General features: G+C 39.4%; 2 protein-coding genes across 6 annotated transcripts; one reads left to right on the plus strand and one right to left on the minus strand.

Annotated features, from left to right (window-relative positions):
* snu13 (small nuclear ribonucleoprotein 13) lies at positions 1-2,605 on the plus strand. Its single transcript, XM_003221000.4, has 3 exons — positions 1-154; positions 896-1,016; positions 2,047-2,605. Exons 1-3 carry the CDS (start codon positions 152-154, stop codon positions 2,307-2,309), a joined length of 387 nt encoding a protein of 128 aa, XP_003221048.1. The 5' UTR covers positions 1-151; the 3' UTR covers positions 2,310-2,605.
* Positions 2,606-4,725: 2,120 nt separating this feature from the next.
* xrcc6 (X-ray repair cross complementing 6) lies at positions 4,726-24,539 on the minus strand. 5 transcript variants are annotated; one of them, XM_003220999.4, is made up of 13 exons: positions 24,446-24,539; positions 19,882-19,975; positions 18,990-19,111; positions 17,853-17,991; positions 16,831-17,085; positions 13,939-14,122; positions 13,458-13,644; positions 12,300-12,468; positions 10,655-10,816; positions 8,595-8,724; positions 7,708-7,808; positions 6,134-6,247; positions 4,726-5,180 (listed from the first exon to the last, which is right to left on the minus strand). In XM_003220999.4, the coding sequence occupies exons 2-13, from the start codon at positions 19,958-19,960 to the stop codon at positions 4,978-4,980; spliced, it is 1,845 nt and encodes a 614-aa protein (XP_003221047.2). In that variant the 5' UTR covers positions 19,961-19,975; positions 24,446-24,539; the 3' UTR covers positions 4,726-4,977. The 5 variants fall into 5 exon arrangements, with proteins under 5 accessions (XP_003221047.2, XP_008108957.2, XP_062838956.1 ...); XM_008110750.3 differs by having other exon boundaries at positions 19,882-19,971; positions 24,446-24,493; XM_062982886.1 differs by lacking the exon at positions 24,446-24,539 and adding an exon at positions 24,125-24,305 and having other exon boundaries at positions 4,726-5,177.
* Between the last annotated feature and the right edge of the window lie 109 nt (positions 24,540-24,648).

Genomic DNA, 24,648 nt, shown 5'->3' on the forward strand with positions numbered 1-24,648 from the left:
CCAAGAAAAGCCCGGGGAGCGCATGTGCTGTCATAGCCCGCCCTTCCCTCAGACATCACTTCCGGCAGTGCGTTTTCCTTGCGTTCCTCGTTTATTTCCTCCGTGAAGCTCTCGGGCCGAGAGGATCGAGGCAGGCCAGCAGCGCGGCACCATGGTGAGTTGAGCGGAGTCGCGGCCTGATGCGAATCCCAAACCCTTCGCCTCCTTTTCTTCCCACCAGGATCTCGTACTTGCCTCCAGGAAAGTGCGTGCTCCTTCACCACGTGCTGACCCGGAAAAGTGTCCCCGCGTGGCCTGTGCTGCAGCAGGGCCTGGTTTAATGCTACTTTGAAGTAACTTCAGAAATAATTTCTTCTCAAATTTCTTCTCAGTAACTTCTTCTCAAAAACGCCTGAGGGAAAGTATTAAACTTTATTATCCACGTACAGGGTAATAATTTTGCCCTCAATGCTAAAGGATTGAATCTCGCTTTTTCTCTCAAGGAAATCAAGGCTGCATCAGCACTGTAAAGTTAGTGCAGTTTGACCTCACTCTTAATTGCTATGGCTGGATGCTATGGGACCCTGGGAGTTGTAGTTTAGTGCGGGGCTAGCATTACTTGGCAGTGAAAACTACAGAACTTATAACAGGCATGGGCAAATCTGTGCCCCCTGGGTGTTTTGGACTCCAACTCCCACCATTCCTAACAGCCTCAGACCGTTTCCTTTCCCCCCTCAGCCGCTTAAGGAAAGAGCCTGAGGCTGTTAGGAATGGTGGGAGTTGGAGTCCAAAACATCCAAAGGGCACAAGTTTGCCCATGCCTACAATTGGATGGGATGCAGATTCCTGTGGTTGCAGACTCGAAGACTCTTAACTTAACCTTTCCTATGGCTTAATTTCTTGTTCCTTTTTGTAGAACGAGGCGGAAGTAAATCCGAAGGCTTATCCGCTTGCAGACGCTCAGCTCACCAGGACGCTCCTAGATCTCGTGCAGCAATCCTGTAACTACAAACAGTTACGTAGAGGTGCTAATGAAGGTGAGATTTGGTTATTCGTTTGTTCCAGAACATTTCACATACTTGTACTGCAGAGCTTTTGAAACTGTGTCATGACATATACTGTGTTGGCTGCAGTGTGGCACTATGTCACGGATGTAACGAGAAATCACAAAAATCTTGGAAATGTAGGAGAGGAGCAGACACTATCTTAACAGATTAGAGAGATGGGCCAAAACTAACAAAATGAAGTTCAACAGAGTCAAATGCAAGATACTCCACGTGGGCAGAAAGAATGAAATGCAAAAATTCAGAATGGGGGACACCTTGCTCGACAGCAGAACATGTGAAAACGATCTCAAAGTCCTCATGAACAAGTTAAACATGAGCTAACAATGTCATGCAGCGTCTAAAAAAGCCAGTGGGATGTTGGCCTGCAAAAATAGGAGTATAGTGTCTAGATCCAGGGAAGTCATGCAACCTCTTTATTCTGCCTTGGTCAGACCACACCTGGAATACTGTGTCCAATTCTGGGCACCGGAATTGAAAGGAGATACTGACAGGCTGGAATGTGTCCAGAGGAGGGCAACTAAAATGATCAAGGGTCTGGAGAACAAGCCCTGTGAGGAGCGGCTTAAAAGAACTGGAAATGTTCAGCTTGCAGAAGAGAAGGCCGAGAGGAGATATGATGGCTATGTATAAATATGTGAGGGGAAATCATAGGGAGGAGGGAGCAAGCTTGTTTTCTGCTGCCCTGGCGAATAGGACATGGAGCAATGGCTTTAAACTACAGGAAAGGAGATTCCACCTGAACATTAGAAAGAACTTCCTCACTGTGAGAGATGTTCAACAAGCGGATAAAATATTCAGTACTTCCCTCTAAATCTCTACTGTTGTCTGATTTTGTTTTTGTTGTGTGCCTTTAGGTTTTTCCAAATTATGGCAAACCCTTGGCAAGATTTGTTCGTGTTTACTAATTTGATGTTAATCCTAGCAGCTAAGTCGACTTTATTAAATATAACTGAACAGTTAAAGGAAGCTAATAGTAATTGCACTTTCTTTTTTCTCACAGCCACTAAAACCTTGAACAGAGGAATTTCTGAATTCATTGTGATGGCTGCAGATGCTGAGCCCCTTGAGATCATCCTTCACCTCCCACTTCTCTGTGAAGATAAAAACGTGCCCTATGTGTTTGTACGCTCCAGACAGGCCCTGGGACGGGCATGCGGTGTTTCCCGTCCTGTTATCGCTTGCTCCATTACTATTAAAGAAGGTTCACAGCTGAAGCCCCAAATACAGTCTGTACAACTAGCCATTGAAAGACTTTTGGTCTAGATTTCTTGGGCCAGTCATATGATACAAAAATAATTTGAAATGTTTGTTTCACCGTTCTATCCAAATCTTGCTATTTGTACAGTGCTTTCACTTTAGTTTATTGTTTAGCAAATAAATATTTTCCATCTATATTGCTCAGTCATACTTGTTAATTTTTTAACAAAAGAATGCTCAGTCAATTTAAGATCTTCCCCGTGAAGGTATGTCTAGGTTGTCCTTTTTGTCAGTGTTTTATCTGCAGATCAGCTGCTCATTAACTACTTTGAGTTCTAATAAATAGAAAGTATATAATTTTATGGCTGATGTGATGGCCTGATTTTATGAACAAGTATGGAACAGATCAATGTTTACCCTTGATAAGAGTATTGTAAGAAATAAATGGTAGTTTTACAACTTTTGAGGCCAAAGACAGTGCTTTAACTTTTAAAATAAAGTACAATTGATAAGTTGTGCATTATCTGAATTGGAGCATAAAGCTTTATTATTTCAAATATATTTGAAACTGAACTTTTAGGTTTTAAAATTAGCATTACTGCTCATTTTGCATTCCCATTATACAGCAAGAAGGAAATAAATATATGTTTCCGGAAGGCTTGCATAGCCGGAATCACTGGGTTGCTGTGAGTTTTCTGGACTGTATGGTCATGTTCCAGAAGCATTCTCTCCTGATGTTTTGCCTGCATCTATGGCAGGCATCCTCAGATGTTGTGAGGTCTGTTGAAAACTGGGCAAGAGGGGTTTATATGTCTGGAAAATCCAGGGTGGGAGAAATAATTTGTCTGCTTGAGGCAAGTGTTAATGTAGCAATTGGCTACCTTGATTAGCATTGAATGGCCAGTCGCAGTGCCCAACATGAATCAAGGAATATGAAAGGCACTGCAGACTAATTCAACCAGAGAAGTCAGCCATAGCAGAGCACTTGATGAACCAACCTGGACACAGAATATTGAGAACACAGAAATGCTGGACCACTCTCACAACTACATATTGGACTACACAAAGAAGCCATTGAAATCCACAAGCATGTGGACCATTTCAACAGAAAGGAGGAAACCATGCAAATGAACAAAATATGGTTACTAGTATTTAAAAAACTCTAAAATCAGGACAGTAAATAAAGAATAACACTCAGAAAAAAAGGAAATTCCAGACAAAACAATCGGGGCAGCTAACACTTAACAAAGGATTCCCCTAGGCAGTAAGCAGCCCGTCCTTGAATCTGCAAGTCCATTCAATGCTAATCGAGGTAGCCAATTGCTAAGTTAACACTTGCCGGAAATTGACAAGAATTCGCTCTCCCTTGCCTAGTTTTCAACAGACCTCACAACCTCCCTTGCCTAGTTTTCAACAGAACTCACAACCTCAGGATGTCTGCTATAGATGCAGGTGAAATGTCAGGAGAGAATGCTTCTGGAACGTGGCCATACAGCCCAGAAAACTAACAGCAACCCAGTGATTTCAACCATGAAAGCCTTTGACAACACATTGAATATCATAGCAACCCACAAATAAATATACTTTGTCAATCTTGGGAAGGCCTGGATGCATAGACAAAGTGAGTGCTATCAGTGACCTAATGTAATGAAGAAAAGGAATTAGCGAATGCGAGGCAGATTGAACTGCCGGAGCAATTTTGTTCTTTAGGCACAAAACAGTCATCTATTTCCACATTGATGGAAGAGCTGTGTCACTATCAGCAGTACCCTGATCCAGTGGCTGACATGAAACAAAGCAAGTCATCTTCCTCATGCCCTTGTGCAGCTTTTTCTGTCATCGCTATTGCCCTTCAGTACTCCTGCAGGATTCTATAGTGTCAAGGTTTAAACTGGGGTGTTGAAGTTGATAAAAGTACAGATGTCTATTAAACACAATAAACGATAAAATGTATGGTATCTTAGTTAAATACGGTTGTAAATACATTAAGGTTGTCTCGATATAAGAACCATTAGACATAGACGTTATTTACAACCGTATTTAAGATACCATACATTTTATCGTTTATTGTGTTGAAGTTGATGGCAGCATTTGCTGGAAAGGCAAATGCATTAATCCTGAAGAAGTGATATCTTAATAGCAACAACTACCAGTCAGGCCTCTCCTTTGACATTTGTCACATTTATATCCCATCTTTTCTTCATTGAGCTAAAAGGTGAGGCAAATATGGGTCTTCTAGTGCAATAATTCCAGAGAGGAAGATCAGGATGAGTTTGTCATTAACTCAAAGTTACCCAGTGTGTTTCATTAATTAAATGTGGTGGAACACATGTCTTCTAATTCCACAGCAGAAGCAACCAACGCATACAGCACCAGAGCCCCTGTTTATTTGTTCCCTAGAACTATGAAGTTCTTCTGACAAGCTACTTTTTACACTGCTTATCATTTTGTATTGGAATAGCTGAAAGAACACAGACACAGATAAATAACCATAGTATTTATTAAAGATATAGAAAGGTCACAAATTTTCATGAAATCTAGAACCAAAAGTAAGAAAAAGTATTTTTCTATCAGTAAACCATTCCAACCAGGTGCTATCAATCTCTCAGGAAGGGGAGCACATATTTCTATGTAATTATAACTACAGATACAGTATTTTTCCCCCTTGTCAAGATCTACGTCTTTACGAAGACGTCTCCTGAGGCGGCTGAATGATTGACTAGGTGCACACAACTCAGTGCTTACTGAAATAGTTAGTCACTACATCTAACAGTTCTTGTTTCTTTGTACCCCCCGTCAGCTTATAAATCCTACATACTTCCTTCAGAACTGGTACTGTAAGTTTACCCAAAGTGCCTTTTTTAATATGATTCCTCAGTTCCTCCTCCGAGATTTCAATCTTGGCCTTCTTTTCTGGCTTTTCAGTACCATCCCCTGCTGTAAAAAGATTTTTCAATTAGATCTTTATTACTCAGGTCTTGGTATAACTAAAATATTTTACAAAACATCTCAGAATGATAAAATATCTGTTTAGTTCATGTCAAGTGATAAGGACATTAATAGCTTAATACTGTGTTTCCCCAAAAATAAAACCAGGTCTTAAATTAATTTTTACTCCAAAAGATGAATTTTTTTAAGGAAATGTCTTACTGCTGAGCCTGGAGGGTGGGGCTTACAGGCCAGACATGTCGTCCTTGGGAGTTTGTGCTCATGTGACCTCATAATCTCCTCTTAAGTGACAGCATCACTTTAAAATGGATGCCTCTATACTACAGAATGGATGCTGTTTGACATCAATTTAACTACCATGGCTGAATGTGATAGAATTCTGGAGGACTGATGAGGCAACAGCACTATTGTGCAAAGAAGGCTATAAATACCTTGTAAAACAACATGAGTGATGGCAGTTAAAACAGTGTCAAACTGCATTAATTCTACAATAGAGATGCACCCAAAAGGGTATAAAAACCTTCTAAAACTATAATTCCCATGACCCAAGGATGATTAAAGTGTATACTGCATTAATTCTGACTGACAATCTTAACTAGGGCTTATTTTTGTGGTAGGGCTTATATGACAAGTATCCTGAAAAATCATTCTAGGGCTTATTTTCCAGTTAGGTCTTATTTTTGGGGGAGGCAGTATATACTTTAATCTAAACAATATATATATTACTATTTCAGAGAAAATTCATGGCAATTCAACCACATTCTGGTTTTTGTTTTTTGATTACTAGTGTGTGGTTGGATTGGCACAGACTAAGAGTCCCTCTGCCTTCTAAGGGGTAAGTCATACTTGGAATCCACACAAGAATTCTAAAAGGTTTCAATTCAAGGAATACGTAATTGGGGGTATATATTTACAGCTTTTTTGTACTTTTCAAGCCCCACCTTGTTTTCGCTTTGTAGCTTTGCTGTCAGGATCATACCCTGGTGGATACACCAACTGCTTGAATTCTTCTACAAGATTATCCAGCCTGCGATCCATCACCTCAACCTTAGGCACTAGAGAGTAAGGGAAAATCCCAGAAGAGATTAGTTAAGAATGTACATTACAATATATAGAAATAATGGTTCTACAAAGGAATACATGCTCTTTGAACTTAAAAGCAAGACAATTATCATTATCTGGTCTTTTCCCCATTTTCTGGTCTTTTCTAAAGGCAGTGTATATAAGATTACAACAAATGTAATTAAATAACGACTCATTAAGACATTAAAATGCTAGGAAAACTTCCAAGTAAAATATCAATTACAAGAAAAGAACAAATAGACAATGCAACACAATATACAAAGCCCATTCCTCTTAAGTGGTCAGTCTTCAAAAGCCAGCTGAAACTAAACTGGCCTTAACCTGCCTGCAATAATACAGCAAAGAAAGTGCAAGTCTCCTCTCTCTAGGAAAGAAATTCCAGACCTGCCACCAAAGAGAAACCCCCTCCTTCTAACAGAAACATATCATGGAATCTCCTGGAGGACACAGAGTACATATTTTGCCAGAATATTTGGTGAATCCGTGGGTACCAATCCCATGGGTACATATATCAGACTAGATATTTTAAGTAGCACGGTGGACAAAACAGAATGCTGAGGGACCCACAGATCAAGGGGTCAAACAGAAGTCCACTACCAACACCTTCTGGGTTCAGTTTTCTAGGAAGGAACAAAGCTGAGGTAAAACAGTACCTCCAAATCCCATCCCAACAGGACAATTGAAAGGGATACAATGAGCCACGATATAGAAAGCCACTGAGAAGTCCAGCAGAACAATGGCAAACTCATTCAGGAACACCAAACAGTTGCCCAACATCATGGCATTCAGGGAGGCTTTTTTCATTAATGGTCTTATAACTGCCTCCTTTATACACGCCAGAACTCTGTCTTGTTTTAGTGAAACACTAACTGCTCCTTCTATCTATTCAGCCAGTCCCCCTCTGGCTTTTTGATAAGCAAGGGTATCAAAAAACATACACATGGTGGCTCTCATCAAGAATCCTATCAATGTGAAAGACTTCAACCATTACCATCTATGCATGTTTTGAATGCTCAGGAACTAATAGCTTCTAATGAAAAAAACCCCTTAAAATATTTTAATTCATAAAAGGAATCTATCTAGGACACAATAAAAAGTTACTGAAACAAGGGTAAAAAAGCAAAAAAAAAAAAAAGACACAAAGTTGTTAAGCAAGAGGTCTAGAGTAGTGTATCTTCCCTGCTACCTGGAAAAAAACCCCTTTTAAGAGACTGAAGTGTTAAGCCTGTTGTTTCAAATAATGAAAAACTGAGTTGAAACAGAACCCTAGCTTTTAGGCAAGTTTTTAAAAGTTTTTGGTCTAAGACAATATTTTGTTTCACAAGTAATTTTGTTTACCATATCAGATTGTGTGTGTCATTCCTCAATGTGTTTCTAAACTTTTATGAATTGATAGGAAAACTTTATAAAACATATAACTGGTCATTCTTACTGGTCAGATCCTCAGCCTTTTCAGGTTCCATCAGGTCCAGTGCCAAGGCTTCTAGGTTCATATAGTGCTGTTGCAGAACTGGATTCTCAAAACTCTCACTCCTGTTGAAATCCAAGTGGGGGAAAAAAACAAGGAAAGTGAATGTTCCAGAAGTGATTTTATTTCATTTCCAAATATACAACATTGTACTTTAATAGCTGTAGAAGGGCTTGGGGACAAGTTAAGTTATTTATATAAAATTTATCACAATTATACTAAATGCGGAGTGCTAAAATATGAGGCTGCAGGACTGCTTTGTTTGTAACAGGTCTTACAATACATAAAATTGCACTACAGGCAGTCCTCAAGTTATGAATAAGATAGGTTCAGTAAGTCTGTTCTTAAGTTGAATTTGTTTGCAAGTCAGAACAGGTACATTATTAAGTGTAACTCAGAGATAGATAGATAGATAGATAGATAGATAGATAGATAGATAGATAGATAGATGCGTGCATTTGTTTTGCTGTCTGTGCCCCTCTTCAGAAGACTTTAGGTCATTTTCTTTCCCTATGATAATTGGATTTTGAAAAATTTGGTTTGTTGCCAAAACAAGAATTGGTGAGAAAACTTTAGTGTAGACAACTTTTCCCCATGACAACTCTTTCGAGGGGTATATGTCTCTCACTTCCTGTTATCTCACACCCGTCCTTAACTATGAGTAATTCAGGGGCTGTCTTGCACTTGAGATATTAGGCTCAATTCAAGCTTAGTCTGTGGATTTTGTATTACCACCACGTGGGTTACTATTATGTATTGCAAACAAGAATTCCTAGAGCTTTCTCCAAAAGCTGTTTGCTAAGTATACATATATTAAATTTGAACTCTTCTGGCCTTATGTGCATCATTACCTGTATTTGAATCGCAGCTTCTGAACAATTTCCTTCATTTTGTTCACCTGTTCTTGATTAGCTGGGACCTTCTCTGTAAAATCTATTTTCCGTTTGTCATCGGCATATGGTAGGAAAATCAGATGAAAGCCTTAGTAGAAGGTAAACAAAATAAATGAGAAGTTTCAAGTGAATTCTCAATTTTGTCAATATAAGACCCAATTTTCAGAACCTGAATGAGAAACTGTAGATGGAAGACCAAATACCAAGTAAAGACATGGGTAAAATCTATTTTCTTCTAAAGTCGTTTTTTCCCCCCAGAAGAACAGAATATGAGATTTATCAATTTTATTATGATCACAGTACAGACATCAAAGAGTTAAAGGCAGAACACAGCAGATAATCAGGTAAAAACAGCTCCCAAGAATTCTTCATTGTATACATAAGAGGTAGTTCAACTATCAGTTTCTAAAATAATACCAATAGGAACAAGGCGAGTCAAGATTGTCTCATTATGAGTCTCTTGAATCTTCCTAAAATGCACTGTTTAAAATTAAAGGAACCCTCCATCACCAACTGACATGTTCTTGGATACAGAAAACAGCACTGGGAAGAGAGAAATGGTAGCAATCATCTTCTGGAATGATTTTTGTTCAAAGCATTTTCAAACCCAGGCCTGTACTTCTGGTGTGACTGCCCTGAGGTAAATGATGCTAGGATATAGTTATATCACATACTATACATTTAGAATGTATCAAAAACAATATTGTGTACTATTTATTATGTAACTGTAGGAAATAAGATGCTCCCAATGGATTCATTGGTAACAGTCAAAATTACTTATAAGACATTGGAAACTGAATAGAATAACTGAGAATGACATTAACATGATAAATGGAGAGAGAGAAAAAATTATATCTTGCCTATGATGCATATATTAATGGTATAACCCGCCTCTCTTTCAGAAACAGCAGAAACATGCCTGAAAGAAACATGCAGTATAATGTAACCAGTTATTGAGCTTTTCAAGCAGGTCAAATGTATCAGGAGTTAGTAGCATTTGTTGCCATACATTTTGTTTTTATTTTCAAGTTCCAAATACAGTAGAGTCTCATTTATCCAACATAAATGGGCCAGCAGAACGTTGGATAAGCAAATATGTTGGATAATAAGGAGAGATTAAGAAAAAGCCTATTAAACATCAAAAAAGGTTATGATTTTACAAATTAAGCACCAAAACATCATGTTATACAACAAATTTGACAAAAAAGCAGTTCATTACACATTAATGCTATGTAGTAATTACTGTATTTATGAATTTAGCAACAAAATATCACAATGCATTGAAAACATTGACTACAAAAATGCGCTGGATAATCCAGAACGTTGGATAAGTGAGAATCTATTGTAACAACCACACAAGTATATTGTTCCTACCTGCAGGGTGAGTTTTTAAAATATATTGATACATTTTTCCATATCATGATTTGCATTAATTACTGGAAGTGTGCACAATCCTTTATTGACCCTCACCATCTTCACTCTTTCCTTTTTTTTCCCCCATGCCCAAAATGCCCCCTTAAAACTTTTAATTTTTTAAAATTTGTCTAGAACTCTGTTAATAAAACAGTAGTGTCCTGTGCTTGAAAAGATTACCCCCCCAACATACACTAGTCAACTGAAACTTGGGTTGAAGCTGCAAGATTGGAGAAAGGGAGCACCACATGGGGTGTTTGCATAGTGTTACTTTTCTATTACCTTTGCACTAAAGCAATAGAAATTTGATTTAGATCACACTCAAACAGATATAAACAATAGCATCATTACAGTTTACTATTATTATTATTTTTTAAAAAGAACTATGATGAAGCATTAGGATGGATCGCAACACATCTGGAAATATATATAGGTATGACGGTGTGAGGGGATTAGATAAGCCCACATCTATAACCACAAAACAAAACTCACAAATGAACGGTAATGTGTTCTAGTCAAGGTTGGGTTTTTTTAAAGGAGTATGTCTGGTCAGGGAAGCAACAAAGAAATGCCATGGATGGGAAGTGCCAAGAAAAAAAAATTACCTGGAGGAGATATCTGCACATTCTGCTCATCCAGTTCTTCTTCCTGCGGGACCAGGGCTATAAACCTAGGAGGGATGTTCCGACGAGCGGTGTACCTACATATGGCCATCACTCCTTTCTCCAGACACTTTGTTAGCAGGGCACGGAATAGTGCTGTACTTCCTAAAAACAGAATTCGATGTTAACAAGGTTACCTGATTTAATGTTCAAAACATTTCTTTGAAAATTTAGAAAATACAGTGAGTTTTTCATAGGTGTTCTTTGATGTTAGATTTTATTTGTCTTTTCCAAATGACAATTTCCCCCAAACATCCAGTATTTTAGTTACTCTTCTCAAATGAAAAGCTGGGGGCACCTTGAGTCTGATCAAGTTTAATTATGCTTAAACTCAAGGACAAATCAGAAAACTTCCTTCAAAAAGGAAATTGTGTTATTACCAAATAAATAATAATATTATTATGTGTCAAAAGCATTGCATAAATTCATCAATTTGTGGAGGGAAGAAGCACACCTCCAGGTTAAGATGTAAAGCAATGCTTTTACCAAATCAAATTATTGTATTTGCGTATGGTTACCACAAGTTGGAAGCGTTGGAACAATTAAAAAGGTTGTTTTAAAATATGCTGCTTTTTGAGATTATAGTGGCAATAATATGAAGCACCAACAGCTGCCAGTCTAATATGCTGCTTTCAAGGGTTTATACTGCATTACACTCAAAGCAACATTGTTGTTGTGTGCCTTCAAGTTATTTTCATCTTATAGCAACCCTAAGGCAAACATATGACATGGTTTTCTTGGCGAAGTTTATTCAGAGAGGTTGGCTTTGCCTTTCTCTAGGACTGAGAGTTACCATAATAAATCCGCTAAATTAAAAACATATTTAAAATAACAAGCCAGCATGGTCTGGTGTTTTTAGCATTGGATTACGGCTCTACAGCTCAGGGTTCGATTTTTCACTCAGCCACAAAACTTACTGGGTGAATTTGGGTGAGTTAAATACTCTCCAACCCAGAACTTGAAGGTGCATAATAAACTTGAAAATATTAAGAAAAATGTGGAAACCTTCGTAAGTCTATAAATATAAGAATCTATATGTCTGCTTGACATGTTTTCCTTTCACTTTTTCCAAAAATTGGCCATCAACAGTAAAGAAAGCAACCTTTTGAATCACAAGCTGACTAGATCCTTGTAAAAGAAAAATTTCAACTTAACCAGTCAGTTTATCATACAGCACAAAATTTACTATGTATATTATTTTCTTCAATAAGAATATAAGCAGAATTTCAATAGGCATCAGAGGTGTGTCCATTTATTACTCTGCACAGAAACTGATCTTTCTGCCCTAAGAAGGACATTGCTGAGAAAAGATGACATATGTCACATTGGAAGAAAAGCAACTGAATGAACCTCTCAAGTTGTGAGTGACACTGTCAGATCCTATAGAAATATTGCTAGGGTGGATACAGGAAGAGAACCTGCATCCTACTTTGAGTCTCAGTAGATATGGAAACATACAATCTGTCTCATCCAAGAATGTTAGTAATTTCACCACCTCAAAATTTTTAGATTTGAAATCCTACTATTCATATTGTTGTTTCACCCTTACAGGTACCATGTCAGAGCCGTCATTTACACACGTACATACCACTAATCAAGGACTCATCTGGATAGATGAACTGAGCTGGCTTGATGTAATGATGTTGTTTCAGCATTAGCAAGGGCTTGAAACCGACCAGATATAAACCTGGTGAATCAAATCGCTTTGTTTCTTCTACCTCCTCTTTTTCCAATACAATTTGACGATTTCCATAGATCTAAAAATGGACGGGGTAAGAAGATAAGTAGCTATAGGAATTGCAGCAATTGCTGCAATTAGAGAAAAAATACAAGTCTAGAGGAAGTGACATTGCAATCATGCTTATAGGGTTTAGCACAGCATACATTTTCTTTGTAAGAAATCAGCAGCTTCAAACAGTCTCTGATCACACTTCCCCCACCAAAATTTATCTATGATCCACTATTTCCTAATGATCACCTTGCAATCTGAAAATAGCACCCACTGTTTGTTAACTGAATATACATTTCTAAAACAAATAACAATCCACTACAGAGAAACAATTAGCCTCACAGTGACTATGGCAAGCAAAACATCATCATCATCATCATCATCATCATCATCATCATCATCATCATCATCATTATTTCTTACCCGCCTCTCCTCATGGCTCAAGGCAGATCATAGAAGTCAAAACACACAAACATTACAAAAATTCTATAATTCTATATAACTTGCTAAACAAAGCATTTGATGACCACTTCTAACGTTTTTTTCTAAGTAGCCACTTGTTGTATAAAACTATCTTTGTGTTATATATCTTCTGGAAGACATTTCTGAATATTACTTTCAATTTTTAATAACTGGCCATGATAAATTATGAAAACTCAACTATCAACAGAAAGGGGAAATTATGCTTGTAAAAATGGATTATTAGTGTGCACTCATACTATTTCCAGCATTTGATACAACATGATCAGCTATTCCTCCTGAGTAATAAAACTTGACCAATTAAACTACGGCAATTCACAGACCTCTTTTGGGAAAAGTTAATAAATAAATAATCTTTTGTACACAAAAGGTATTAAAAGACACGTGGTAATTGCTGAGCTACAAAGTGACGGCTTACTAGAGTTAGAAAATCATGCTAGACATTACAATATTCCTGCAAGAGTTCCTCAGATATTTAAATGGTCATTCAGATATTCAGGAAGGTGTATGAATAAATAAACTGTAAGGGTACATTACCTGAGCCCTCTTTGTGTCACTAGGGAGAAGCAAGCTACCCGTCTCTTTGTTAAAAGTTCGTGTTTTTGTTTTTACAGGCTCATTTGTTTCCCTATAAAGTTTCACAGGAGGCTGTTTGAAAGCTCTTTGGACTAAGTTAAAAATACCCACAGAAAGAGCCACATCTTTTCCCAGATATAAGTTCAACCTGTATAAAATCAGGAAATACAGGTTTAAGCTTTCTAAATCTCACATTGCATATCAATTTCCACTTAACAGTATAAACACAGCTTTCCATAAAACATTCTATAGTTAGCACATTTCTTTCTATACCCACCTCAGAACTTTTATTTAAAAATGTGTTGTAACCCGCCTCTAGCCTCAGGTAGTGGCGGGTAAGAAATTAAATAATTATAGTTATTGTTATTATTATTATTACTATTAAAAAGGATTTTCCCGCCTTTCTAAGAGAATAAGAATTTAGGTTTTTCTTGATATTCACCTTCCTAAAGCTCGCTTCCTTGTCTCTTTTGATCGTACTTTCTTCATAAGGTCTGCTAGCTTGCTGGACTCATCAAAGTGGACTCCCAAGTCCTCATCCTCTGCTGTATTAATGATGTCCCTGTAGAACAGGGAGATATCAAATCCTCCTGGCTTCCTCAGGTGCATTAAGTCAAGGTATATACCTAGAGTCAAGCAAAATTGGGGGAAAGTAATTGTCTGCTTTTAATATTAGGAACTACACATTATCATTCTTTCTATTTTTAATATTAAAACCATGTGCTATATTGCTCATATAGCTAAAACGTCATCATCCACAAAGTAAATTTTAGCAGGCTTAGAAATATTCAGTAGGAATTCCTTCTATCATCTAATAAAGACTAAGTGTGTTCATTGGAATGTTGACTAATTTCTTGCACTGGGAATAGCAGGTGGAAACCTAAACGTAAAGTACATCTTATTGCAATGTCTTGTTGAGGGTTCCACTTATTTTACAGGTTTTGTGCATACAAGTTTTAACATTATCCAACTAAAGGGTCAATGAAATAAGCATGAAACAACTGGTGTGGGCTGAATCTTGGTTATTAATGATGGAACACTGTACATATGAAAACATGTCTATCTATCACTTCCCTTTCTGCACTACATTCCAGCTGAATTCTTAAGAAAAAGAGGAACCTTTTCTAAAATGCTCATGGATTTCTTCCCTTATTGACACAATGCTTGGATGAGAATGAGATAAAAATGCAAATGAAATTAACATTCTACTTTATCTCTATTTCTATCCCCACTAAAAAAAACAAGCAAGCAATGGAACATATTTGAGGGAGTTCCGGTCTTCAATTTCAAGAATCGAAGAGAATGAAGCACGGAAGGGGATCTATTGCAAATGGAGCACAAAATTCATGTCCAGATGGTAGCTTCCTGTTTCCCACTTATTATTGCTATAAAAAAAACTTCACAATAGTTCTTAACAAATTGCATTCAGAGCCAGTTTCATTTATTTATTTATTTTGTGTCAAAAGCATTGCATAATAAATAAGTTTAAAAGTGATAAAATAAAGGAATCAGAAACAGCAAAATAGTTTTGAACCAAAAGCGGGCAACAGCAATCGCATTGTCCGTAGCTTTAAACAACTCCTCCTCTGTGCATGAGGCAGGGTATTGTGGGCAAGCATACATATGAGTAGTTGTTTGTTCAGCTCCACAGTCACACAAGGTGGAATATTCCTCCAGGTAGTGCCATCTTACTAGGTTGTCTTTTGATCTGCCCACTCCGCTTTTCAATCTGTTTAGGGACTTCCAAGTTGCCCATTCCTGGTTTGCCCCTGGATACAGACCCTCATGGGGGGCCGTCCAGTTGGAGTTGCCTGGTTTAGCTGCCCAGAGGGACACCCTTGCTGTTGCTGGGGGGACATCAAGAGGAGTGGTGGTTCTCATGAAGCCCTTCCTTGATTTGAGTCTGGTGGGAGGAGGGTGATAGTCATGCAGTGGTTGGCTTTCACAATGTTCGACCTTTTTCTCTCTCACAGTTAGCAACAACTTCCTGTCGCACGTCGGGGGGCAATGCCAGCTAGCTTATAGAGTTTATCAACAGGTGTAGGTTTAAGGCATCCTGTGATTATTCTACATGTTTCATTCAGTGCTATGTCCACCTGCTTTGCATGGGCAGACTTGTGCCAAACAGGACAGGTGTACTCTGCAGTTGAGAAAGACAAGGGCAGAGCTGATGTTCTTACTACTTGTGGGTCTGCACCCCATGCACTGCCAGTCAGTTTCCGCAGGATGTTATTGCCTGCAGCAACTTTGTGCTTGGTGTTCATGCAGTGTTTCCTATATGTTAGTGTTCGGTCTAAGGTGACACCAAGGTATTTAGGATGGAAACAGTGTTCGAGCTCTTGGCCTTCCCAAGTAACTTTCAGTTTCCTGTTGGCTTCACAGTTACGTAGGTGGAAAGCACACACTTGTGTCTTGGAAAGGTTAGGCTTCAGGTGGTTGTCTTTGTAGTAGCTGGAGAGATCTTTCAAGGCATTAGTGAGCTGGTTTTCAACTGTTTCAAAATCTTTTGCTTGTGTTGTAAGGCCAAGGTCATCAGCATATATAAAGCTCTTTGTGAGTGGTGGTTGTGGCTGATCGTTCATGAAGATGTTAAACAAGGTCGGTGCAAGAACGCTTCCTTGTGGTGAACCATTCTTTTGCCTCCTCCATCTACTTTTCCTGCCCTGAAACTCCACATAGAAGCTGCTGTTTTCCAGGAGGGTCTGGACAGTTTTTTTAAAGTCAGAGTCCTGGGTAATATGGTAGACTTTATGCAGCATTTTTCTATGTTGCACCGTGTCATAGGCTGCCGTAAGGTCCACAAAAACTGTTCCCGTAATGCAGCCTTTCTCATAGCCTTCCTCGATATGCTCAGTCAGATGAAGAATTTGACCTGTATAGTGTTTCCCTGGTCTGAAACCTGCTTGTTGTGCAATAAGCTTAGGTTCAATGACAGGTCCTAATCGATTTAATAGCATCCTCTCATAGACTTTATATAGATGACATAAGAGGGAGATTGGTCGGTAGTTCCTGGCATTGGAGGCATCTTTACCAGTTTTGCAAAGATGAGATTGATGTTTGATGTGATGAAAAAGGCATGATCTTTAATAAAGGTTATTGTCATTGTTGTGTGCCTTTATGTCATGTCTGATTTACAAACCTATCATGGGGTTTTCTTGGAAAGAGCTGTTCAAAAGGGATTGAGGCTAAGAGAATGTGATTTGGTCAAAGTCTTCTAGTGGGTTTCTGAGACCAAACAAGAATTCAAACTGGTGTTCAGAGGTGTAGTTCAACACTCAAACAACTGCATCATGCTTGCTCCATTTATACTTCACCTCTAATGTGAAATACTAACCTGTGTCTCGGAGGTCTGTAGCTTTAGTCCTAGCAAATTTAGCTTTACTGCTGTCTTGACCATGAGGATTATCTTCATTGGTGAACAGCATAATCCTCTTGTGGCTCATCTTGAGGCGGACATCACTGAAGAGATTGGAGCAAACCCAGAGGGCCTCACCTAATGAGTAGTTGGTACTATGGCCAAATGATTTGCTGAAGAGAGCCTTCCCCTGTTCTCCCTTGTACTTTCCCAGTTCCAAAACTCGTTTGGCCCCTAGTGATATGCAAGAAAAATGAAAATACTTATGACTGGTTCTTTGCTCTGTCCTAAAGAAAATGCTAATAACATAAAATGGCTAAATTTCTGTTCAAAGTCAGACTGGAGCAAACCATGAAGAGATTAAAGCACATCCAGAGCACCTCACCTAATAAGTAATTGATACTACAAAATCATGAACAGAAGTTGTAATCTGCTGATCATTTTAGGAGTTGTCTATAATATTTTGTTTCCAATTTGGGAAACCAATCAACTTCTCAACACAGGAGCTTTCGGTGCAATCAAGTGCTAATTGTTTCTTAGCTTTTGAATAAATGTAGCTCAAAAATGGAAACGTCTGAAATTAAAGGTAATGGCACTCCATGAAGTCATGCCAGCCACATGACTTTGGAGGTGTCTACGGACAATGCTGGCTCTTCAGCTTAGAAATGGAGATGAGCACCAACCCTCGAGTCAGACACGACTAGACTTAATGTCAGGGGAAAACCTTTACCTTTTACATGCTTCATTTAATGTCACTAAAGTATCATCTTTTAACATCAGCAAAATGGAAATTGAATGGGGAAACCTTGAAATGACTTGTCATATTCTTTAAAACTTGATGCTCTGTATATTTTTTCTGTGCAAAATTACTTCTAAATATTTATCAAATTAATGTTGCTAAATAATTATGATATACTAGCTATATAGTAGATACTATACAGAAAATACTATACAGAAAATACAACAGGCTCCCTGATAAAAGGACTTGGTCTCTCTTTTACCTGGATTGTCCAAATCCTGAAGAACATATATATGCTTAAAATCCACCGAATTTTTGTATTGCTCTGTACCATAAAACACAACGCCAACAAGGTCCCTGTCGTGGCTGATGATCTTGTTTGTGTACACATTTTGGATGCACTAATAAGAAAAGACAAGTCAGCTAGGAAAAAGAAGGAAAAGGCCACTTTTTTACACTTTTTTACATTGCCTCATACTTTAAAGAGATGAGTGAAATTCGAATTTTTAGAGTTATGCTAAGGACTATACTGTGTTAATCTTTATAGGTTAGCTAAAAAAATCAAGCTACCAAAATGTATTGTACCAAGAGATCATTGTCAGTATTGTCAACATTAGGGGTAGGAAAGTAGCATTCCACACGACTCTCCTTCATCTTGCCCTAATGTATGACCTTTTAGGGCACAACTGCTGTACAATCATAAGGGTGGAGGATATTGTTATAACTGCAGACAGAAAAGCAGTATAAAGCTTTTTGAATTTGGGCTCAGAAAATCATCTGATACAACTCTTCCTCTAAACTTCAAACTCAATGAGTCTTAAATCTATGTAAGACTGCAATCCAATCCACACTTACTTGAGATTAAGCTATAATGAGTTTGATTCCTACAGGGATTTCAAATTATGAAAATTTATAGAGTGGGTTGGTTATTGCTTAGGAACTTACCCATTACCACAGTATTTAAGAATTCTTAATACAACATTAGGTGACATACGCTTTACTTTTAAAAAATACTTCTGCTCTCCAATGACTAAACTACAACACTGAGTCCCAATTTGAGGGGAAAGGCAAGGTATAAAAACTTAACAGCAACATGGGGAAGGATGGAATTTTCAAGCACTCAAACTCACACAAGTGAGCAGAAAAACAACTATTTCCAAAGGCTTTCAATATCTTTACATATATATTTCTCCATTTAAAGACACGTTCACCACATTAAATCTTTGTGCATTTCACAGAAAATTATAAGAAAGCAACATTTGACTCTACAGCAAAAATCATGCTAATAGTAATTGAGCTATATCAAAATAATAGATCATAAAAATGTACTGTCAGTGTATTCTGCTTCAAAAACTTCAAAATGTAAAATCAGCATTAAGTTTCTGAAAAGCTATATTACCTGGATTGTCATATCAAAAGGAGTCAAATCATCATCATCATCATGATCAAAGGAATCAAACATGGCTTTTGATGCATCCACTAAGAAAAGCAAAGTGTCCCGACCTGAATATTTATATTCTCCTATAAAGGAAGAAAATATCAAATGTTTTATATATCTTCCTTTTTATTAAATTCTTGTATTTAACATGCTTTAACAATAATTTCAGTGCTCATCAAACTATGCAATAAATTGCTCTAATAGAAAGGGTATGCTTTTATGTATGAATCTACTGAGGAATGAATACAGTGTATGATTTTGCTCAACAATTAAACAATTCGCCTGCAATGTAGAGTTTTGGAAGCAACGAAAGCAGGGCTTGCAGGGCTGGGCACAAGAAAAATAGTCTGGACAGCAAGTGGGGCAGGGGAGAAAGGATCTGTGATGCAGGAGGATGACATTGCTACTGCTGCTGTTGTTTCCAGCAGCTCAAAACTTTAATTTCCCTACATTTCTCAGGAGGAGAAAAGAGGAGGAAAAGCAACAAAATGCCGCAGAGTCCCTCACTATCACCTGCGGAGCCCCAAGGGCTTCACGGAGCACAATCTGAAAACCCCATGTATTACAGAGTTCAAGTTTCCTGTACCGGTGGCCAAAGTCCTAAAAAAGTGACAAACACTGTGTTTTGCATTTATATATGGCAAAGTGCTGGCTTACCTGTACTAGTACCTTGGAAGTTTCAATATTAAAGTGACAGGATAATTGGAAGCAAATTGACTTCAATAGAATTCAATATTCACACGTTACAAATTAATAGCATATGCATGCCCTTAATGTTAATACTTAAAAAAAAACACATTCCTGGTCTGTGACCATAATAAAATTCATTCATGCCTTTAAGATTGATTCTTACCTATTGTTTCAACTTCTTCATCTTGTTCCTCCCCTTCCTCCTCATCCTCATTTTTGTAATATGATACCCAGTTTGACATGGTTCTCAAGCCTTGCTAAGGAGAATAAATGGAGCAAGTACTGTAAGTATTCCAACAAGTCAAAAGTGAATAACAGGAGATTCTAGACATTCCCACAAATTATAGTTATGAGAATATAAACAATGAGAAATGTGGAACATGACCATAGAATAACATTAGAAAATCTTGAGAGCTTTCTCTCTAGAAATGTATTGGTCCTCTTGGATGACAAGAGGAAGTTGACCCTAGAGTCACATTGGAGGACCTCGAGATTTTTAGAGAGTTGTTCTTTCAGATTAAAAATAGAAGACATTTCTTTATGTTTTTTCCACTTTCACTGGAGCCCTGGGACCCTAACTCCAGAAAATGTGGAGGGCTGGTTGTACGGCTACCCTTTATATACTGACATAAATGTGAAGAAACAATGTTTAGCATAAAGACACATATTCATAACAGATGTTCTCCAAATTGTGCAAACAAAACCTTGTGAATTTATTTTTGCATTCATATTAAACATAAGGCTCACTGGCCAAATGAAGCCGGGTCTATGAGGTCAGAAACAACTTTGAGGGCGTATTGCCACCACAACAGCAGTGGTGATCACTTTTTCAAGACTTGTAAGGGGACTTAACTATTCCCATTTCATAGAATCATAGAATAGTAGAGTTGGAAGAGACCACATGGGCCATCCAGTCCAACCCCCTGCTAAGAAGCAGGAAATAGCATTCAAAGCACCCCCGACAGATGGCCATCCAGCCTCTGCTTAAAAGCCTCCAAAGAAGGAGCCTCCACCACGGCCCTGGGGAGAGAGTTCCACTGTCGAACAGCTCTCACAGTGAGGAAGTTCTTCCTGGTGTTCAGGTGGAATCTCCTTTCCTGTAGTTTGAAGCCATTGTTCCGTGTCCTAGTCTGCAGGGCAGCAGAAAACAAGCTTGCTCCTTCCTCCCTGACTTCCCTTCACGTATTTGTACACGGCTATCATGTCTCCTCTCAGCCTTCTCTTCTGCAGGCTAAACATGCCCAGCTCTTTAAGCCGCTCCTCATAGGGCTTGTTCTCCAGACCCTTAATCATTTTAGTCGCCCTCCTCTGGACGCTTTCCAGCTTGTCAACATCTCCCTTCAACTGTGGTGCCCAAAATTGGACACAGTATTCCAGGTGTGGTCTGACCAAGGCAGAATAGAGGGGGAGCATAACTTCCCTGGATCTAGACGCTATTCCCCTATTGATGCAGGCCAGAATCCCATTGGCTTTTTTAGCAGCCGCATCACATTGTTGGCTCATGTTTAACTTGTTGTCCACAAGGACTCCAAGGTCTTTTTCGCACACACTGCTGTCAAGCCAGGCGTCCCCCATTCTGTATCTTTGATTTCCATTTTTTCTGCCGAAGTGAAGTATCTTGCATTTGTCCCTGTTGAACTTCATTTTGTTAGTTTTGGCCCATCTCTCTAGTCTGTCAAGATCGTTTTGAATTCTGCTCCTGTCTTCTGGAGTGTTAGCTATCCCTCCCAGTTTTGTGTCATCTGCAAACTTGATGATCGTGCCTTCTAACCCTTCGTCTAAGTCGTTAATAAAGATGTTGAACAGAACCGGGCCCAGGACGGAGCCCTGCGGCACTCCACTTGTCACTTCTTTCCATGATGAAGACGACGCATTGGTGAGCACCCTTTGGGTTCGTTCGCTTAGCCAATTACAGATCCACCTAACCGTAGTTTTGTCTAGCCCACATTTTACTAGTTTGTTTGCCAGAAGGTCGTGGGGGACTTTGTCGAAGGCCTTACATGTCGAAGGCATTTGTACATATTTAATGGGTTTTACAGCATATATGCCCGGCATTGCCCGGATACCGGTATGTATTTTCTTTGTGGTGCTTTCTTTCCTTCCTCCATTTCCCTCAGACAACTTCGCCTTCTTTTTTTTCTTTCCTTTCTCTTTTCTCCTTTTTATTTCTTCCCTCCCTTCCATGATATTTTTTTTCCTTCTTTCTTTCCTCCCTTCCCCTCATAGGCTTCATCTACCAACAACCAATCCACTTCACTCCCTTTCTTCCCCAGTCACATGTCAAAGGGCCACTTCACCTAGCCACAGCAAATCCACTTTCTTTCTTTTTCTTTCCCTCCCCTCTGGGCCCAAAAGGAATGTGTTTTAGTTCAAAGCCTTCCATTCTTTTCGGTTGGAGAATGAAGAGCATGCATGCCAAGTTTGGTCCAGATCCATTAAGACACGAAGAAGCCTTTGTGGTACAAACTAACAAAGATGCATAATATTTTATATACATAGTTACATATTGATCGGAGCCCCCGGTGGTGCAACGGGTTAAACCCTTGCGCCAACAGGACTGCTGACTTGAAGGCTGGGTTGCTGACCTGAAGGTTTCCAGTTCAAATCCAACCCAGAGAGAGTGTGGATAAGCTCCCTCTGTCAGCTCCAGCTCCATACGGGGACATGAGAGAAGCCTCCCACAAGGATGGTAAAAAAATACCAAACATTTGGGCATCTCCTGGGCAACGTCCTTGCAGACGGCCAATTCTCTTACACCAGAAGCGACTTGCAGTTTCTTAAGTCACTCCTGACACGAGAAAAAATATATACTGATTTTCCAAGGTATCCAAACCATGTGGAATACGAAACATGCATTAACACACATGTGGGCCTACTCCAGTGAAATACCAAAGCTCCTTTAGTTCTCCTTTTGAATATCAAAGAACTTCTCAGGAAATCATTTCCAAAGGGACCAGAATGTTGTCCTTCTGCTGGCAGGATAAGCCACGTTTTGAAAACAAAAAGCTTTAAACAAAGGGCAGGTTGAAGCTGTATTTTTTAAACTGAATTCTTAGGAATTTTTAAAATTACATTGTGTTCCTTTACTCAAGTAAACACTGTGTTAAGACTGTAATAAGTTTGGGTTGCTGTCAGTTTTCTGGGCTGTATGGCCATGTTCCAGAAGCATTCTCTCCTGACTTTCCACCCACATCTGTCAGGAGAGAATGCTTCTGGAACATGGCCATACAGCCCGGAAAACTGACAGCAACCCAAGTGATTCCGGCCATGAAAGCCTTCGACAATACACTGTAATACGTTTAATTCTAACATCTGCTTTATTGTATGCTTCCATTGGTGTTGTTACAGTATTGTGTACTGTGAGCAGCTTTCAGACCCAAATTTGGGGGACCGTGAGATACAAATTACTTATTACATTTGAATATTCCACAAATATTGGAATAGTGATAAACAACAACAATAATAATAGTAGTATTTAGCCGCTTCCCAGCCCGCTTTGAGGAGCCCCCGTTTTCCCCAAACCCACCGCTGCCCAACATCGAGCTTGGAAAGTTACCTGCCAGTCTCCCGCCAAAGCCAGTCAACCCCTTTCCGCGCCTCCTCGTGTGCCACTACCGGAACTAAGGGGATTGGTTGTCAATCACTAGACACCGCCCCTCAGCCCACAGTGGTCCAATCAGGGCGGGAGACAAGGTTAGAACACGCAGGGGAAAGAAAGCCACTCACAAAACAGGGACGCAATGGGTTAAACCCTTGTGCCGGCAAAACTGCTGATTTGAAGGTTGGATTGCTGACCTGAAGGTTGCCGGTTTGAATCCAACCTGGGGAGAGGGCGGATGAGCTCCCTCTGTCAGCTCCAGCTCCCGATGTAGGGACATAAGAGAAACTTCCCACAAGGATGGTTAAAGAACATCAAACATCCGGGCGTCCCTTGGGCAACGTCCTTGCAGACGGCCAATTCTCTCACACCAGAAACGACTTGCAGTTTCTCAAGTCGCTCCTGACACCAAAACAAAACAGGTAAATTCCAGACAGGAAATAATGAGGATCAGCGAACACCTCTCAACAAAGGATTCACCCAGGCAGGAAGCAGCCACGCTTTGAAGCTGCAAGGCCATTCAATGCTAATCAAGGTAAATCTGACTACCAGTATTTAAAAAACTGAAATAAAGAACAACACTCAGAAAAGAGGAGGAATTCCAGTCATTTCAGAGGAGGGCCAGCTAACACCTCCCAACAAAGGAATTCCCCAGGCAGGAAGCAGCCAGGCTTTGAAGCTGCAAGGCTATTCAATGCTAATCATTGGATTCACACATTCACACTTGCCTCAGACAGACAATTGTTCTTTCTCCCATCATGAACATTCCACAGATATATAAACCTCGCCTGCCTAGTTTCCAACAGACCTCACAACCTCTGAGGATGCCTGCCATCGATGCAGGTGAAACATCAGGAGAGAATGCTTCTGGAACATGGCCATACCGCCCGGAAAACTCACAGCAACCCAGTGATTCAGGCCATGAAAGCCTTCGACAACACTATGGTTCCACTTTAACTGCCATGAATGAATCCCATTGAATTCTGGGGATTGTAGTTCAGTAAGGCACTGGAACGCTCATCACCAAAGCCCTACGAAGTTGCCATAGCAATCAAAATACCGTTATACCGCTATAACCTCCTGGTGTGAAAGGCCCTTATTAACAGTTTCCTATGGGATTGTCGCTCACCTTCACGCGGAGGCCTTTATTTTTTTAAAACCACGCAGGGACAGATGCAAGTCACGTCACCCCGCCCCACGGAACGTAACCCCGCCCACCAGCAACTCTCTACCCAGTTACATCTCGTGAAAGGCTGTACTCACCAAGTTCTAACCAATAGCACAGAGGGAAACCCTGACGTTCTAACCAATAGCACGGAGGGAACCCCGTCC

The sequence above is a fragment of the Anolis carolinensis genome, chromosome 5 (genome assembly GCF_035594765.1).
Source record: "Anolis carolinensis isolate JA03-04 chromosome 5, rAnoCar3.1.pri, whole genome shotgun sequence".
NCBI lineage: Eukaryota > Metazoa > Chordata > Lepidosauria > Squamata > Dactyloidae > Anolis > Anolis carolinensis.

What these genes read in the sequence shown, in the direction of transcription:
- snu13 (XM_003221000.4), top strand. An exon ending in ACGTAGAGGTGCTAATGAAG is followed by an intron (nt 1,017 to 2,046) that starts GTGAGATTTGGT and finishes TTTTTCTCACAG; the next exon opens with CCACTAAAACCTTGAACAGA.
- xrcc6 (XM_062982885.1), bottom strand. Translation starts at nt 24,151, where the DNA reads ATGGCAGGCATCCTCAGAGGTTGTGAG. An exon ending in TCAGGATTTGGACAATCCAG is followed by an intron (nt 17,086 to 17,852) that starts GTAAAAGAGAGA and finishes GCATATCACTAG; the next exon opens with GGGCCAAACGAGTTTTGGAA. An exon ending in TACAGACCTCCGAGACACAG is followed by an intron (nt 14,123 to 16,830) that starts GTTAGTATTTCA and finishes GCTTGACTCTAG; the next exon opens with GTATATACCTTGACTTAATG.